Raw genomic sequence first — 15,017 nt, forward strand, 5'->3', positions numbered from 1 at the left:
GAGTAACCCGCTTTAAGGAATTAAAAAATAAATCTACAAAAAATACAGTACTACTATGTTATACACTGGGTTGTAGACAAAATAAAAGTAACACAAGCAGAATATATGGTTTTGAGTGAAAACTCAAACTTCCACTTTAAGGCCTCTTCCTCAGAGCTTTTGGGGAGAAGGGGGAAAGCAGGTACCCGATTTTGACAGGTACCTGCTACCATTTCCGTTCCTGTTGCCTTAGGCGATTGGAAGCTCTCCCTCCTGAAGTCTTCTGGAACACATGGCATGTCCTAAAAGACTTCGGGACCAGTCACAGAGCACATCGTTACTAGTTCGTGCACAGTGGGCAACCAGCTGTGACGGCGCAAGCTGTCACAGCTGAGTGCCCATAGCAGAGATGCCGGCGCCGCCACGGACATGGCGCGGGTGAGTGCATCTCTGAATTGTGGGACAGGTGAGTGGCTGTTTATTAAAAGTCAGCAACTACACTTTTTGTAGCTGACTTAATGAACAAATACATGACTGGAACTCTTCTTTAATAAACAGGAACACATCAATAGAAATTCTATATAAAAAAAGCAATACACATCTTAACCAAACAGAAATAAAAACATCCGAGGCTGTAAATAACACAAATATAATACAAAGGGTCAGGCCATGCAGAGGCCAAGTTCACCTTTAGAACATGTTACAACGCGTTCCAGCAACCCTCCCCCTTCACATGACAGTGGGCCGGGATTCCTCCCCCTACAGCTGCTGTCACTTTGAAAATCGAAGTGGGTGTGCAGGCTACACCTTATACCTGTGAATGAAGAAACTACAAGTCCTGTCTTCCACCATGGCAGATGGCTTGAGACGGCTTGTACTTCTCAACAGACTACAAGTGAACTCATCACTATTCTAACGGAAAGCCCTACCAGAAAGCTGGAGGGAGAGTGTGCAGGAAAAACTAATATAGGCAATTTTTTTCCTACAAAATCATACGCATTTATTATTTTGTTCCTAAAGATGAACTTGGCCTCCAAACCTTTTGACTTTTGAATTTTTTTTTCTTGCGCGTGTTTGGGGTTTCTTAGGAAAGTGAATTTTCACTTCATTCACTAAGCCAAGGGTAAATTCCAATGCAAAGTGAACAGCCTATTTTCCTTTAGTAAATCAGCCCCACTATATTGCTTTTACATTTTACTTATTCTACTACCCACTCTCAATGGATAAAAGCAATATCTTCAACAGCATTTACTGCAATAAGGAGTCTTTTGCTATTACCGTCATGTACTGCTTCAGTGCTCTTCCTTGTTTATGCCAAAACATGCAGTAACATTAAACAAATCAGAAATTGCAATATGCAGAATGTATGGTTTTCTTTAATTACTCTGACATCTGGGTGCCATTTCTTCTGGTTTCGCTTTTGAGATGGCTTACTCTATGATTGACACTCCACACTACTAGAGCATGTGTCTCCAAACTGTGGCCTGGCAGCCAAATGCTGCCCTTTGCTTGCCTTTATGCAGTCCTTGGGGCATTATTCATCCCACTGGTATGAGACACTATTCTGCCCACCGACACCAACAATGGAGCACTATTTCCCCCACCGACACCAACAATCTGGGCTCGATTTCTCCCACCGACACCAACAATAGGGGCTCGATTTCTCCCGAAGACACCAACAATAGGGGCTCGATTTCTCCCGAAGACACCAACAATAGGGGCTCGATTTCTCCCGAAGACACCAACAATAGGGGCTCGATTTCTCCCGAAGACACCAACAATAGGGGCTCAATTTCTCCCACCGACACCAACAATAGGGGCTCGATTTCTCCCACCGACACCAACAATAGGGGCTCGATTTCTCCCACCGACACCAACAATAGGGGCTCGATTTCTCCCACCGACACCAACAATAGGGGCTCGATTTCTCCCACCGACACCAACAATAGGGGCTCGATTTCTCCCACCGACACCAACAATAGGGGCTCGATTTCTCCCGAAGACACCAACAATAGGGGCTCGATTTCTCCCACCGACACCAACAATAGGGGCTCGATTTCTCCCACCGACACCAACAATAGGGGCTCGATTTCTCCCACCGACACCAACAATAGGGGCTCGATTTCTCCCACCGACACCAACAATAGGGGCTCTATTTCTCCCACCGACACCAACAATAGGGGCTCTATTTCTCCCACCGACACCAACAATAGGGGCTCAATTTCTCCCACCGACACCAACAATAGGGGCTCGATTTCTCCCAATGACACCAACAATAGGGGCTCGATTTCTCCCGAAGACACCAACAATAGGGGCTCGATTTCTCCCACCGACACCAACAATAGGGACTCGATTTCTCCCACCGACACCAACAATAGGGACTCGATTTCTCCCACCGACACCAACAATAGGGGCTCGATTTCTCCCACCGACACCAACAATAGGGGCTCGATTTCTCCCACCGACACCAACAATAGGGGCTCGATTTCTCCCACCGACACCAACAATAGGGGCTCAATTTCTCCCAATGACACCAACAATAGGGGCTCGATTTCTCCCACCGACACCAACAATAGGGGCTCGATTTCTCCCACCGACACCAACAATAGGGGCTCAATTTCTCCCACCGACACCAACAATAGGGGCTCAATTTCTCCCACCGACACCAACAATAGGGGCTCGATTTCTCCCGAAGACACCAACAATAGGGGCTCGATTTCTCCCAATGACACCAACAATAGGGGCTCGATTTCTCCCGAAGACACCAACAATAGGGGCTCGATTTCTCCCACCGACACCAACAATAGGGGCTCGATTTCTCCCAATGACACCAACAATAGGGGCTCGATTTCTCCCAATGACACCAACAATAGGGGCTCGATTTCTCCCGAAGACACCAACAATAGGGGCTCGATTTCTCCCAATGACACCAACAATAGGGGCTCGATTTCTCCCGAAGACACCAACAATAAGGGCTCGATTTCTCCCGAAGACACCAACAATAGGGGCTCGATTTCTCCCACCGACACCAACAATAGGGGCTCGATTTCTCCCACCGACACCAACAATAGGGGCTCGATTTCTCCCACCGACACCAACAATAGGGGCTCGATTTCTCCCACCGACACCAACAATAGGGGCTCGATTTCTCCCGAAGACACCAACAATAGGGGCTCGATTTCTCCCGAAGACACCAACAATAGGGGCTCGATTTCTCCCGAAGACACCAACAATAGGGGCTCGATTTCTCCCGAAGACACCAACAATAGGGGCTCGATTTCTCCCACCGACACCAACAATAGGGGCTCGATTTCTCCCACCGACACCAACAATAGGGGCTCGATTTCTCCCACCGACACCAACAATAGGGGCTCGATTTCTCCCACCGACACCAACAATAGGGGCTCGATTTCTCCCACCGACACCAACAATAGGGGCTCGATTTCTCCCACCGACACCAACAATAGGGGCTCGATTTCTCCCGAAGACACCAACAATAGGGGCTCGATTTCTCCCACCGACACCAACAATAGGGGCTCGATTTCTCCCACCGACACCAACAATAGGGGCTCGATTTCTCCCACCGACACCAACAATAGGGGCTCGATTTCTCCCACCGACACCAACAATAGGGGCTCTATTTCTCCCACCGACACCAACAATAGGGGCTCTATTTCTCCCACCGACACCAACAATAGGGGCTCGATTTCTCCCACCGACACCAACAATAGGGGCTCGATTTCTCCCAATGACACCAACAATAGGGGCTCGATTTCTCCCGAAGACACCAACAATAGGGGCTCGATTTCTCCCACCGACACCAACAATAGGGACTCGATTTCTCCCACCGACACCAACAATAGGGACTCGATTTCTCCCACCGACACCAACAATAGGGGCTCGATTTCTCCCACCGACACCAACAATAGGGGCTCGATTTCTCCCACCGACACCAACAATAGGGGCTCGATTTCTCCCACCGACACCAACAATAGGGGCTCAATTTCTCCCAATGACACCAACAATAGGGGCTCGATTTCTCCCACCGACACCAACAATAGGGGCTCGATTTCTCCCACCGACACCAACAATAGGGGCTCAATTTCTCCCACCGACACCAACAATAGGGGCTCAATTTCTCCCACCGACACCAACAATAGGGGCTCGATTTCTCCCGAAGACACCAACAATAGGGGCTCGATTTCTCCCAATGACACCAACAATAGGGGCTCGATTTCTCCCGAAGACACCAACAATAGGGGCTCGATTTCTCCCACCGACACCAACAATAGGGGCTCGATTTCTCCCAATGACACCAACAATAGGGGCTCGATTTCTCCCAATGACACCAACAATAGGGGCTCGATTTCTCCCGAAGACACCAACAATAGGGGCTCGATTTCTCCCAATGACACCAACAATAGGGGCTCGATTTCTCCCGAAGACACCAACAATAAGGGCTCGATTTCTCCCGAAGACACCAACAATAGGGGCTCGATTTCTCCCACCGACACCAACAATAGGGGCTCGATTTCTCCCACCGACACCAACAATAGGGGCTCGATTTCTCCCACCGACACCAACAATAGGGGCTCGATTTCTCCCACCGACACCAACAATAGGGGCTCGATTTCTCCCGAAGACACCAACAATAGGGGCTCGATTTCTCCCGAAGACACCAACAATAGGGGCTCGATTTCTCCCGAAGACACCAACAATAGGGGCTCGATTTCTCCCGAAGACACCAACAATAGGGGCTCAATTTCTCCCAACGACACCAACAATAGGGGCTCGATTTCTCCCACCGACACCAACAATAGGGGCTCGATTTCTCCCACCGACACCAACAATAGGGGCTCGATTTCTCCCACCGACACCAACAATAGGGGCTCGATTTCTCCCACCGACACCAACAATAGGGGCTCGATTTCTCCCACCGACACCAACAATAGGGGCTCGATTTCTCCCGAAGACACCAACAATAGGGGCTCGATTTCTCCCACCGACACCAACAATAGGGGCTCGATTTCTCCCACCGACACCAACAATAGGGGCTCGATTTCTCCCACCGACACCAACAATAGGGGCTCGATTTCTCCCACCGACACCAACAATAGGGGCTCTATTTCTCCCACCGACACCAACAATAGGGGCTCGATTTCTCCCACCGACACCAACAATAGGGGCTCGATTTCTCCCGAAGACACCAACAATAGGGGCTCGATTTCTCCCGAAGACACCAACAATAGGGGCTCGATTTCTCCCGAAGACACCAACAATAGGGGCTCGATTTCTCCCGAAGACACCAACAATAGGGGCTCAATTTCTCCCACCGACACCAACAATAGGGGCTCGATTTCTCCCACCGACACCAACAATAGGGGCTCGATTTCTCCCACCGACACCAACAATAGGGGCTCGATTTCTCCCACCGACACCAACAATAGGGGCTCGATTTCTCCCACCGACACCAACAATAGGGGCTCGATTTCTCCCACCGACACCAACAATAGGGGCTCGATTTCTCCCGAAGACACCAACAATAGGGGCTCGATTTCTCCCACCGACACCAACAATAGGGGCTCGATTTCTCCCACCGACACCAACAATAGGGGCTCGATTTCTCCCACCGACACCAACAATAGGGGCTCGATTTCTCCCACCGACACCAACAATAGGGGCTCTATTTCTCCCACCGACACCAACAATAGGGGCTCTATTTCTCCCACCGACACCAACAATAGGGGCTCAATTTCTCCCACCGACACCAACAATAGGGGCTCGATTTCTCCCAATGACACCAACAATAGGGGCTCGATTTCTCCCGAAGACACCAACAATAGGGGCTCGATTTCTCCCACCGACACCAACAATAGGGACTCGATTTCTCCCACCGACACCAACAATAGGGACTCGATTTCTCCCACCGACACCAACAATAGGGGCTCGATTTCTCCCACCGACACCAACAATAGGGGCTCGATTTCTCCCACCGACACCAACAATAGGGGCTCGATTTCTCCCACCGACACCAACAATAGGGGCTCGATTTCTCCCAATGACACCAACAATAGGGGCTCGATTTCTCCCACCGACACCAACAATAGGGGCTCGATTTCTCCCACCGACACCAACAATAGGGGCTCAATTTCTCCCACCGACACCAACAATAGGGGCTCAATTTCTCCCACCGACACCAACAATAGGGGCTCGATTTCTCCCGAAGACACCAACAATAGGGGCTCGATTTCTCCCAATGACACCAACAATAGGGGCTCGATTTCTCCCGAAGACACCAACAATAGGGGCTCGATTTCTCCCACCGACACCAACAATAGGGGCTCGATTTCTCCCAATGACACCAACAATAGGGGCTCGATTTCTCCCAATGACACCAACAATAGGGGCTCGATTTCTCCCGAAGACACCAACAATAGGGGCTCGATTTCTCCCAATGACACCAACAATAGGGGCTCGATTTCTCCCGAAGACACCAACAATAGGGGCTCGATTTCTCCCGAAGACACCAACAATAGGGGCTCGATTTCTCCCACCGACACCAACAATAGGGGCTCGATTTCTCCCACCGACACCAACAATAGGGGCTCGATTTCTCCCACCGACACCAACAATAGGGGCTCGATTTCTCCCACCGACACCAACAATAGGGGCTCGATTTCTCCCGAAGACACCAACAATAGGGGCTCGATTTCTCCCGAAGACACCAACAATAGGGGCTCGATTTCTCCCGAAGACACCAACAATAGGGGCTCGATTTCTCCCGAAGACACCAACAATAGGGGCTCAATTTCTCCCACCGACACCAACAATAGGGGCTCGATTTCTCCCACCGACACCAACAATAGGGGCTCGATTTCTCCCACCGACACCAACAATAGGGGCTCGATTTCTCCCACCGACACCAACAATAGGGGCTCGATTTCTCCCACCGACACCAACAATAGGGGCTCGATTTCTCCCACCGACACCAACAATAGGGGCTCGATTTCTCCCGAAGACACCAACAATAGGGGCTCGATTTCTCCCACCGACACCAACAATAGGGGCTCGATTTCTCCCACCGACACCAACAATAGGGGCTCGATTTCTCCCACCGACACCAACAATAGGGGCTCGATTTCTCCCACCGACACCAACAATAGGGGCTCTATTTCTCCCACCGACACCAACAATAGGGGCTCGATTTCTCCCAATGACACCAACAATAGGGGCTCGATTTCTCCCGAAGACACCAACAATAGGGGCTCGATTTCTCCCACCGACACCAACAATAGGGACTCGATTTCTCCCACCGACACCAACAATAGGGGCTCGATTTCTCCCACCGACACCAACAATAGGGGCTCGATTTCTCCCAATGACACCAACAATAGGGGCTCGATTTCTCCCACCGACACCAACAATAGGGGCTCGATTTCTCCCACCGACACCAACAATAGGGGCTCAATTTCTCCCACCGACACCAACAATAGGGGCTCCATTTCTCCCACCGACACCAACAATAGGGGCTCGATTTCTCCCAATGACACCAACAATAGGGGCTCGATTTCTCCCAATGACACCAACAATAGGGGCTCGATTTCTCCCGAAGACACCAACAATAGGGGCTCGATTTCTCCCGAAGACACCAACAATAGGGGCTCGATTTCTCCCGAAGACACCAACAATAGGGGCTCGATTTCTCCCGAAGATACCAACAATAGGGGGACGATTTCTCCCAATGACACCAACAATAGGGGGACGATTTCTCCCAATGACACCAACAATAGGGGGACGATTTCTCCCAATGACACCAACAATAGGGGGACGATTTCTCCCAATGACACCAACAATAGGGGGACGATTTCTCCCAATGACACCAACAACAGGGGGATGATTTCTCCCAATGACACCAACAACAGGGGTACCATTTACTCCCACTGATGGCGGAAAAAAATTATATTCCTGCTGGCCACAGTCCGGCCCCCCTAAAGTTTGAAGGACAGTAAACTGGCCCTTTGTTTAGAAAGTTTAAAGTCCTCTGGTCTAGAGCATTGTTATGTCATGTTCTCAAACTTTTTTTAAGGTATGTCTGCAAGTTTATGTATGTACACTGGAATGTTTTATCTTATTCATAAAAAAAAAAAAAAAAAAAACTCTTGATATATAAAAAAAGAAATTGCAGCACATGCGAAAAGCAGCACATGTGAAAAGCATAGTCCACCTTTCTGACCATGTTTCAGGTTACAGCTATTTTTAGGGTATAACATGAAACATGGCCATACTCCCCAGCTCTCCTTCCCCCTCAAACCACCCCTGCACAACACCACATCAGCCATTCACAGGGATCTGTGAATAAGACGATTACAAGTCCCATCTGCTTTGTGGCTGAGGGACTCTTACAACTCAAGGGAGCACAAGTGCAGTGATGTCACCGCACTGTTCACTTCAGCCTCATAACAGAAGGTCTATAGCTCTGTATGAACCGGGGGGGGGGTAAAGGAAGAGTCAGCAGGAGCCTGTGCACTGCTCTCCAATCCTAAAGTTTAATAAATGCACTTTTTTTTTTTTTTATTATTGTAGGTGCATTTATTCAATTTTTGAAAATGGTGGCCTATGCCTTTAGATCAGATTAAAGTGTCATACCTCAAGTTCTTCTGTAACAGCATGGACCAGAGAATGACCATTCAAATCAGTGCTTCCTGCTCCTATGGAGGATATCCACGTTATTTTTTGCCTTGCTTTTAGCTTTCGACAAGCACAAACCCTCCACAGTCTGCAAACACTGAGACCAAAAATAGAGAATTAAATGAAATATATCAAAATAATACAAGATCACTATAATTTCTTCAAGAAAACAAATCGACTTTGCATTCTGATTTCCTACAACTTCATATTTATCCATTAACCCTAAAAAGTCCCTTCCATTGATATCAGCCTCCTCTAAAATCCTTTTATTTTTTGGCTGCTGTGATTGGATTTCCTGTTAGAGAGTGGCTAGGTTTATTCTCCACCCTCCCCCACTGTATGTAGGAATGTGACCACCGTCTCTTGTTCCCCCGGGATGAACTATAGACTGTATAGTGTGCATAGAGAAATGTACAGGCCTACAACTAATGTGCACTGCTTGTTTTAAACAAACTGAAGTGAGGGGGGAAGGAGAGGTATAGGATCTCACATAGGACATTACAAGGATGCAGAACAACACAGTAACAAATATTATGAAAAATAGATTACAGGGCTATTAACCAATTCCAGACCGGCTCACAACGATATACGGCACTTTGAAGAGGAATATCATTGTTATGCCAGCAGCTAGCTGCCATAACCCCGGTATCATCTTCTTCAGCTGGTGGTCCGCTTTCAGATAAAAGTGGTCTGTCACCGCAAAATCACTTTTATCAGGGGCGGAAGAGGGCCCACTCCTTCCCGCCGCGCTCCGGTGGTCTCCGCTGCTTTACCGGAGCTGTCGGTAGCGGCGGAGACGTTCCGGTCCTCTCTCCTGCTTGGCTGGCTGCCTAGTGAAAGATGGCTCCCACTCGGCTCCATAACATTGACTAGCGGAAGCGACATCAAACGTCACTTCCGCCCAATGCTCTTAATAGGAGAAATGTTATTTATTTTTTAATTACTTTTTTATTGCATTCTAGTGTAAATATGAGATACGAGGTATTTTTGACCCCAGATCTCACATTTAAGGAGGACCTGTCATTTTTTTCTATTACAAGGGATGTTTACATCCCTTGTAATAGGAATAAAAGTGACCCAATTATTATTTTTTTATAAAAAGGACAGTGTCAAATTAAAAGGTAAAATAAATAAAATAAAAAAAAATAAAGCGCCCTGTCCTGACAAGCTTGCGTGCAGAAGCGAACGCATACGCGAGCAGCGCCTGCATATGAAAATGCTGTTCAAACCACACGTGAGGTATCGCTGCGATCATTAGAGCGAGAGCAATAATTCTAGCCCTAGACCTCCTCTGGAACTCAAAACGTGTAATCTGTAGACATTTTTAAATTGCGTCTATGGAGATTTTTAAGGGTAAAAGTTTATCGCCATTCCACAAGCGGGCGCAATTTTGAAGCGTGACATGTTGGATATCAATTTACTTGGCGTAACATCATCTTTCACAATATAAAAAAAATGTGCCAACTTTACTGTTGTCTTATTTATTTATTTTTTAACCACTTAAGCCCCAGACCATTTTGGTGGCCAAAGACCAGGCTACTTTTTGCGATTCGGCACTGCGTCGCTTTAACTGACAATTGCGCGGTCGTACGACGTGGCTCCCAAACAAAATTGACATCCTTTTTTTCCCCCCACAAATAGAGTTTTCTTTTTGTGGTATTTGATCACCTCTGCGGTTTTTATTTTTTGCGCTATAAACAAAAATACAACAATTTTGAAAAAAAATGCTATTGTTTTTTAATTTTTGCTATAATAAATATCCCCCAAAAATATATTAAAAAATCGTTTTTTTCCTCAGTTTAGTCCCATATGTATTCTTATACATATTTTTGGTAAAAAAAAAAAAAAAATCGCAATAGGAGCCGGTTCACACTGGGGCGACTTGCGATCCGACTTCATGTCGCCTCAAGTCGTCCCAAATCGCGCTGTAGAGAAAAACAATGGAAGTGAATGGGAGCGGTGTTAATACACACGACTCAAGGCGATCCGACTTCAGAAGAAGTTCCTGTACTACTTCAATCTGACTTGTAGGCGATTTGTACCCATTGATTTCAATGGAAGTCGCCTCAGAACTGAAGCAACTTTCCAGGAAGATAACATACATTTCCCCAGAGCTGATTGTTGTTTGATTGGCCACTGGAAAGTCTCCTGTCCTGGAGACGACTTCAAGTCGTGTTGTAAATCGCCCCAGATCGCCCTGTGGTTCATGCTCAAGTCTTGTTGGAGTTGCTTCTGAAAGTCGTGTCGCCCTAGTGTGAACCGACTCTTAAGCATTTATTGATTTGCGCCAAAGTTATAGCGTCTACAAAATAGGGGATAGTTTTATGGCATTTTTATTAATAATATTTTTTTTTTACTAATAATGGCGGCGATCAGCGATTTTTATCGTGACTACGACATAATGGCGGACGCATCGGACACCATTTTGGGACCATTGTCATTTCTACAGCGACCAGTGCTAAAAAAAATGCACTGATTACTGTAAAAATGCCACTGACAGCGAAGGGGTTAACCTGTAGGGGGTGCTGAAGGGGTTAAGTGTATCCTAGGGAGTGCTTATAACTGTTAGGGGGCGTGGCTTGCCGTGACACATCACTGATCGTTGTTCCCGATGACAGGGAACACAATCAATAACAGTGTCTGCTAGGCAGAACGGGGAGATGTTGTGTGTACACGAACATCTCCCCGTTCTTCAGCTCTGTGACCTGATCGCGGGACACGGGCGGCGATCAGGTCTGCGGAGCTCAAGGCAGGGTCACACACAGCTCGCAAATGAAAGGGGGAACGTACCTTTACGCCCATTTGCGCAGCCGTGCCATTCTGTGTCGTGCGCCGGTCGGGAACCGGTTAAAGTCTGCTTGCAAGACCGCTGTGACAGAAAGTATTGCAACCACCATTTGTTTCTCTAGGGTGTTAGAAAAAATATATATAATTTTTTTGGGGGTGGGCGAGGCTGGGTTCTAAGCACTTTTCTAACAAAAAAAATTATTTTAACTTGAACAACAAATCTCAAAATGAGGCTTGGTCCTTAAAGTGGAACTCCACCCATAAGTGGCATTCTGCACAGATTGCCTACATGTTCCTCCCCTTATCCCCTCAGTCCTCTAAGACACATCACAGGTCCCAGAAGACTGCGGGACCATTCAAAGTTCAGCGTGGGCAGCCGGCTGCCCACAGTTAGGATGCCTGCGCCCCGGGAACCTGGTGAACAACTGGCTCAGGTGAGGACCGTGCTGGATCCCTGGACAGGTAAGTGTGTTTGTATTAAAAGTCAGCAGCTGCAGGATTTGTAGCTGCTGACTGGGGGTTTAGTTCCACTTTAATTGGAATTACATTAAAAAGTCTGAATGATACCAATGGCACCCAGCCCCCCACAATGAGTGAAAGGGCCCTTCCCATAATAGAAGCACACAATGTACAGACAATACACACACCAGGCCGCTCTCAGCAAGGTTTTGCTGGGCAGGAAGCTCATCACTCTCTCCACCACCTCAGCCAGGCTGCTGAGGACGTAGTGTCCCTGATTCTCCAGGCTGTTGTAACTCCTAGGCCCATTGCTGTCCCCCAAATCTCCACACGGATCCAGCTCCATCTCCGACATTGTTACTAAGCCTTCTACTTCCGCCGGAACTGGCGTCATTCAGCGGCTCGTTGCCGTGGAAACCACGTAAGCCGTAGCCAGGACGATGACGTCGCCGCCATGTTTGATCAGGGAAGAGCTGTGTAGGGAGGGAGTTGTAAAGCGCATGTCTGTTGTACAAGGCGCTGGAATGATAGTGAAAGCACAAAACAGGGGCATTGAGTGAGCACATATAGTGCTTGGAAGGAAATGTTTTATGTGTAAACGTATTAAACACTCTCCAGAAGTTTCTGCATAACACAAGAAACTTTTAATCCAGATTCTACATTATGCCTTATGTCATCCAATGCTAAATAGTGGGAAAGTGAGGGAAAAAAAAAAAGAAAAACATCAGTTAAAAGAGAAGTATTTTATTTATTTTATATATTCATACTTACCTCAGTGGATGCAGCATCAGACCGATTCTGCATCTGTTGCCCCGTGTCTCTGCACTGAGAACCGAGCGATCGAACATCGCTGATCGCTCGGTTCTAACTCCTCCCTGAGAGGAGAGCTGCTGCCTGTCTGCTTCTCTACACTCATTAGAGCGCTGAGCTGTGGAGGGGCGGCTTGCTGAGACTGCCAAGACAGTCAAGGCAGCTGGCGGATCCAGACTTCTGAAGTCGTGATGACGCGCTGCCTCGACTAATGGCAGTGACGTCAGCAGGGAGCGCACTTTAGACCGCTCTCCACTGAAAACGGGTCGTAGGAGTGCAAAACAAATTGCACTCCTGTGACCCAGAGGAGAAGCCCAGCCTAAAAAGCTCAGGCTGGACTTCTCCTTTAATAAAATATATTTTCCTGATGAGCTCCATTGCAGCACAGCAGGGTAAAGGCTCCGCCCCCGATGCCATCCACAACTTAAAGTGGAGATCCACCCTAAAACAAAAAAATAACCAAAAAGCCTCAAAAAAATAGAAATTTTTTTTTTACCTGGTCCGAAGCTCCATTACCAGGACCGCGGGACCCGCGGACCTGATCGCCGTTTGAGTCCCGCGATCGGCCCCCGGAGCTGAAGAACGGGGAGAGCTGTGTGTAAACACAGCTTCCCCGTTCTTCACTGTGGCGGCGTCATCGATCGTGTGATCCCTTTTATAGGGATACACAATCGATGACGTCACACCTACAGCCACACCCCCCTACAGTTAGAAACACATATGAGGTCATACATAACCCCTTCAGCGCCCCCTTGTGGTTAACTCCCAAACTGCAATTGTCATTTTCACAGTAAACAATGCATTTTAAATGCATTTTTTGCTGTGAAAATGACAATGGTCCCAAAAATGTGTCAAAATTGTCCAAAGTGTCCGCCATAATGTCGCAGTCACGAAAAAAAACGCTAATCGCCGCCATTAGTAGTAAAAAAAAAAATAATAATAAAAATGCAATAAAACTATCCCCTATTTTGTAAACGCTATACATTTTGCGCAAACCAACCGATAGACGCTTATTGCGTTTTTTTTTACCAAAAATAGGTAGAAGAATACGTATCGGCCTAAACTGAGGAAAAACATGTTTTTTTATATATTTTTGGGGGATATTTATTATAGCAAAAAGTAAAAAATATTGCATTTTTTTCAAAATTGTCGCTCTATTTTTGTTTATAGCGCAAAAAATAAAAACCGCAGAGGTGATCAAATACCACCAAAAGAAAGCTCTATTTGTGGGGAAAAAAGGAAGCCAATTTTGTTTGGGAGCCACGTCGCACGACCGCGCAATTGTCTGTTAAAGCGACGCAGTGCCGAATCGCAAAACCTGGCCGGGTACTTTAGCTGCCTAAAGGTCCGGGTCTTAAGTGGTTCAAAGTCAGCAGCTACAGTGCTGATAAGGCTTCACTGATAGGCTGCACTGCTGAGGAGGCACTAATATGCAGCACTGATGGGCACTCATAGGAGGCACTGAAAGAGCATCATTGCGACGTGTGCCATAGATGCGTGTGCATGTGATGTCATCACCTTGCATGCCAAGGCAGATGCGGCTGATAGATTTTTCTGCCTACAGTACATGAGGATGATGGGGGGACCACGTGGGACGCGCCTTTGGGCCTGTGCAGCTATTTAACCCCTTCCTGCCTGGCGTATACTAATATGACGTCCTCAGGAACCTCTTGTCCCTCCGGGCGGACGTCATATGATGTCCGGGCATTCCCGGCCGTCTAGGAGGCGCGCGCCCGCCGCATTGCTCGGGACAGGGTGTGCGTGCCCGGCGGCCACAATGTCCGCCGGGCACCCGCGATTGCCCGCAATCACGGCAGGACCATGGATCTGTGTGTGTAAACAGATCCACAATCCTGTCAGAAGTGAGGAGACCAATGTGTGTTCCCAGTACAGAGGAACACAGACCGGTCACCTCCCCTTGTGAGTCCCCTCCCCCTACAGCTAGAATCACTTCCAGGGAACATATTTAACCCTTTCAGCGCCCCCTAGTGTTAACCCCTTCCCTGCCAGTCACATTTACACAGTAATCATTGCAGTTTTATAGCACTAATCGCTGTATAAATGTCAATGGTCCCAAAAATGTGTCAAAGGTGTCCGATATGTCTGCCGAAATGTCACGGTCACAATAAAAAAAATTGCAGATCGCCGCCATTACTAGTAAAAAAAATGTAAAAAAATAAAAATGCCATAATTCTATTCCCTTTTTTGTAGATGCTAGAACTTTTGCGCAAAACAATCAAATACGCTTATTGCGATTTTTTTTTTACCAAAAATATGTAAAAGAATACGTATTG

General features: G+C 47.5%; 1 protein-coding gene across 2 annotated transcripts in view; it reads right to left on the bottom strand.

Annotated features, from left to right (window-relative positions):
* FBXO22 (F-box protein 22) overlaps positions 1-12,316 on the bottom strand; it is an 84,993-nt gene extending 72,677 nt beyond the window's left edge. Inside the window, exons 1-2 of one of the 2 annotated variants that reach the window (XM_040343125.1) lie at positions 12,102-12,316; positions 8,626-8,764 (exon numbers count right to left, since the gene is read on the bottom strand). In XM_040343125.1, coding sequence (XP_040199059.1) covers positions 8,626-8,764; positions 12,102-12,307 — 345 coding nt within the window. In that variant the 5' untranslated portion in view covers positions 12,308-12,316. The remainder of the gene's footprint in view (positions 1-8,625; positions 8,765-12,101) is intronic. The other variant, XM_040343124.1, reaches the window with a different exon arrangement.
* Positions 12,317-15,017: the final 2,701 nt, after the last annotated feature.

The sequence above is a fragment of the Rana temporaria genome, chromosome 3 (assembly GCF_905171775.1).
Source record: "Rana temporaria chromosome 3, aRanTem1.1, whole genome shotgun sequence".
Taxonomy (NCBI): domain Eukaryota; kingdom Metazoa; phylum Chordata; class Amphibia; order Anura; family Ranidae; genus Rana; species Rana temporaria.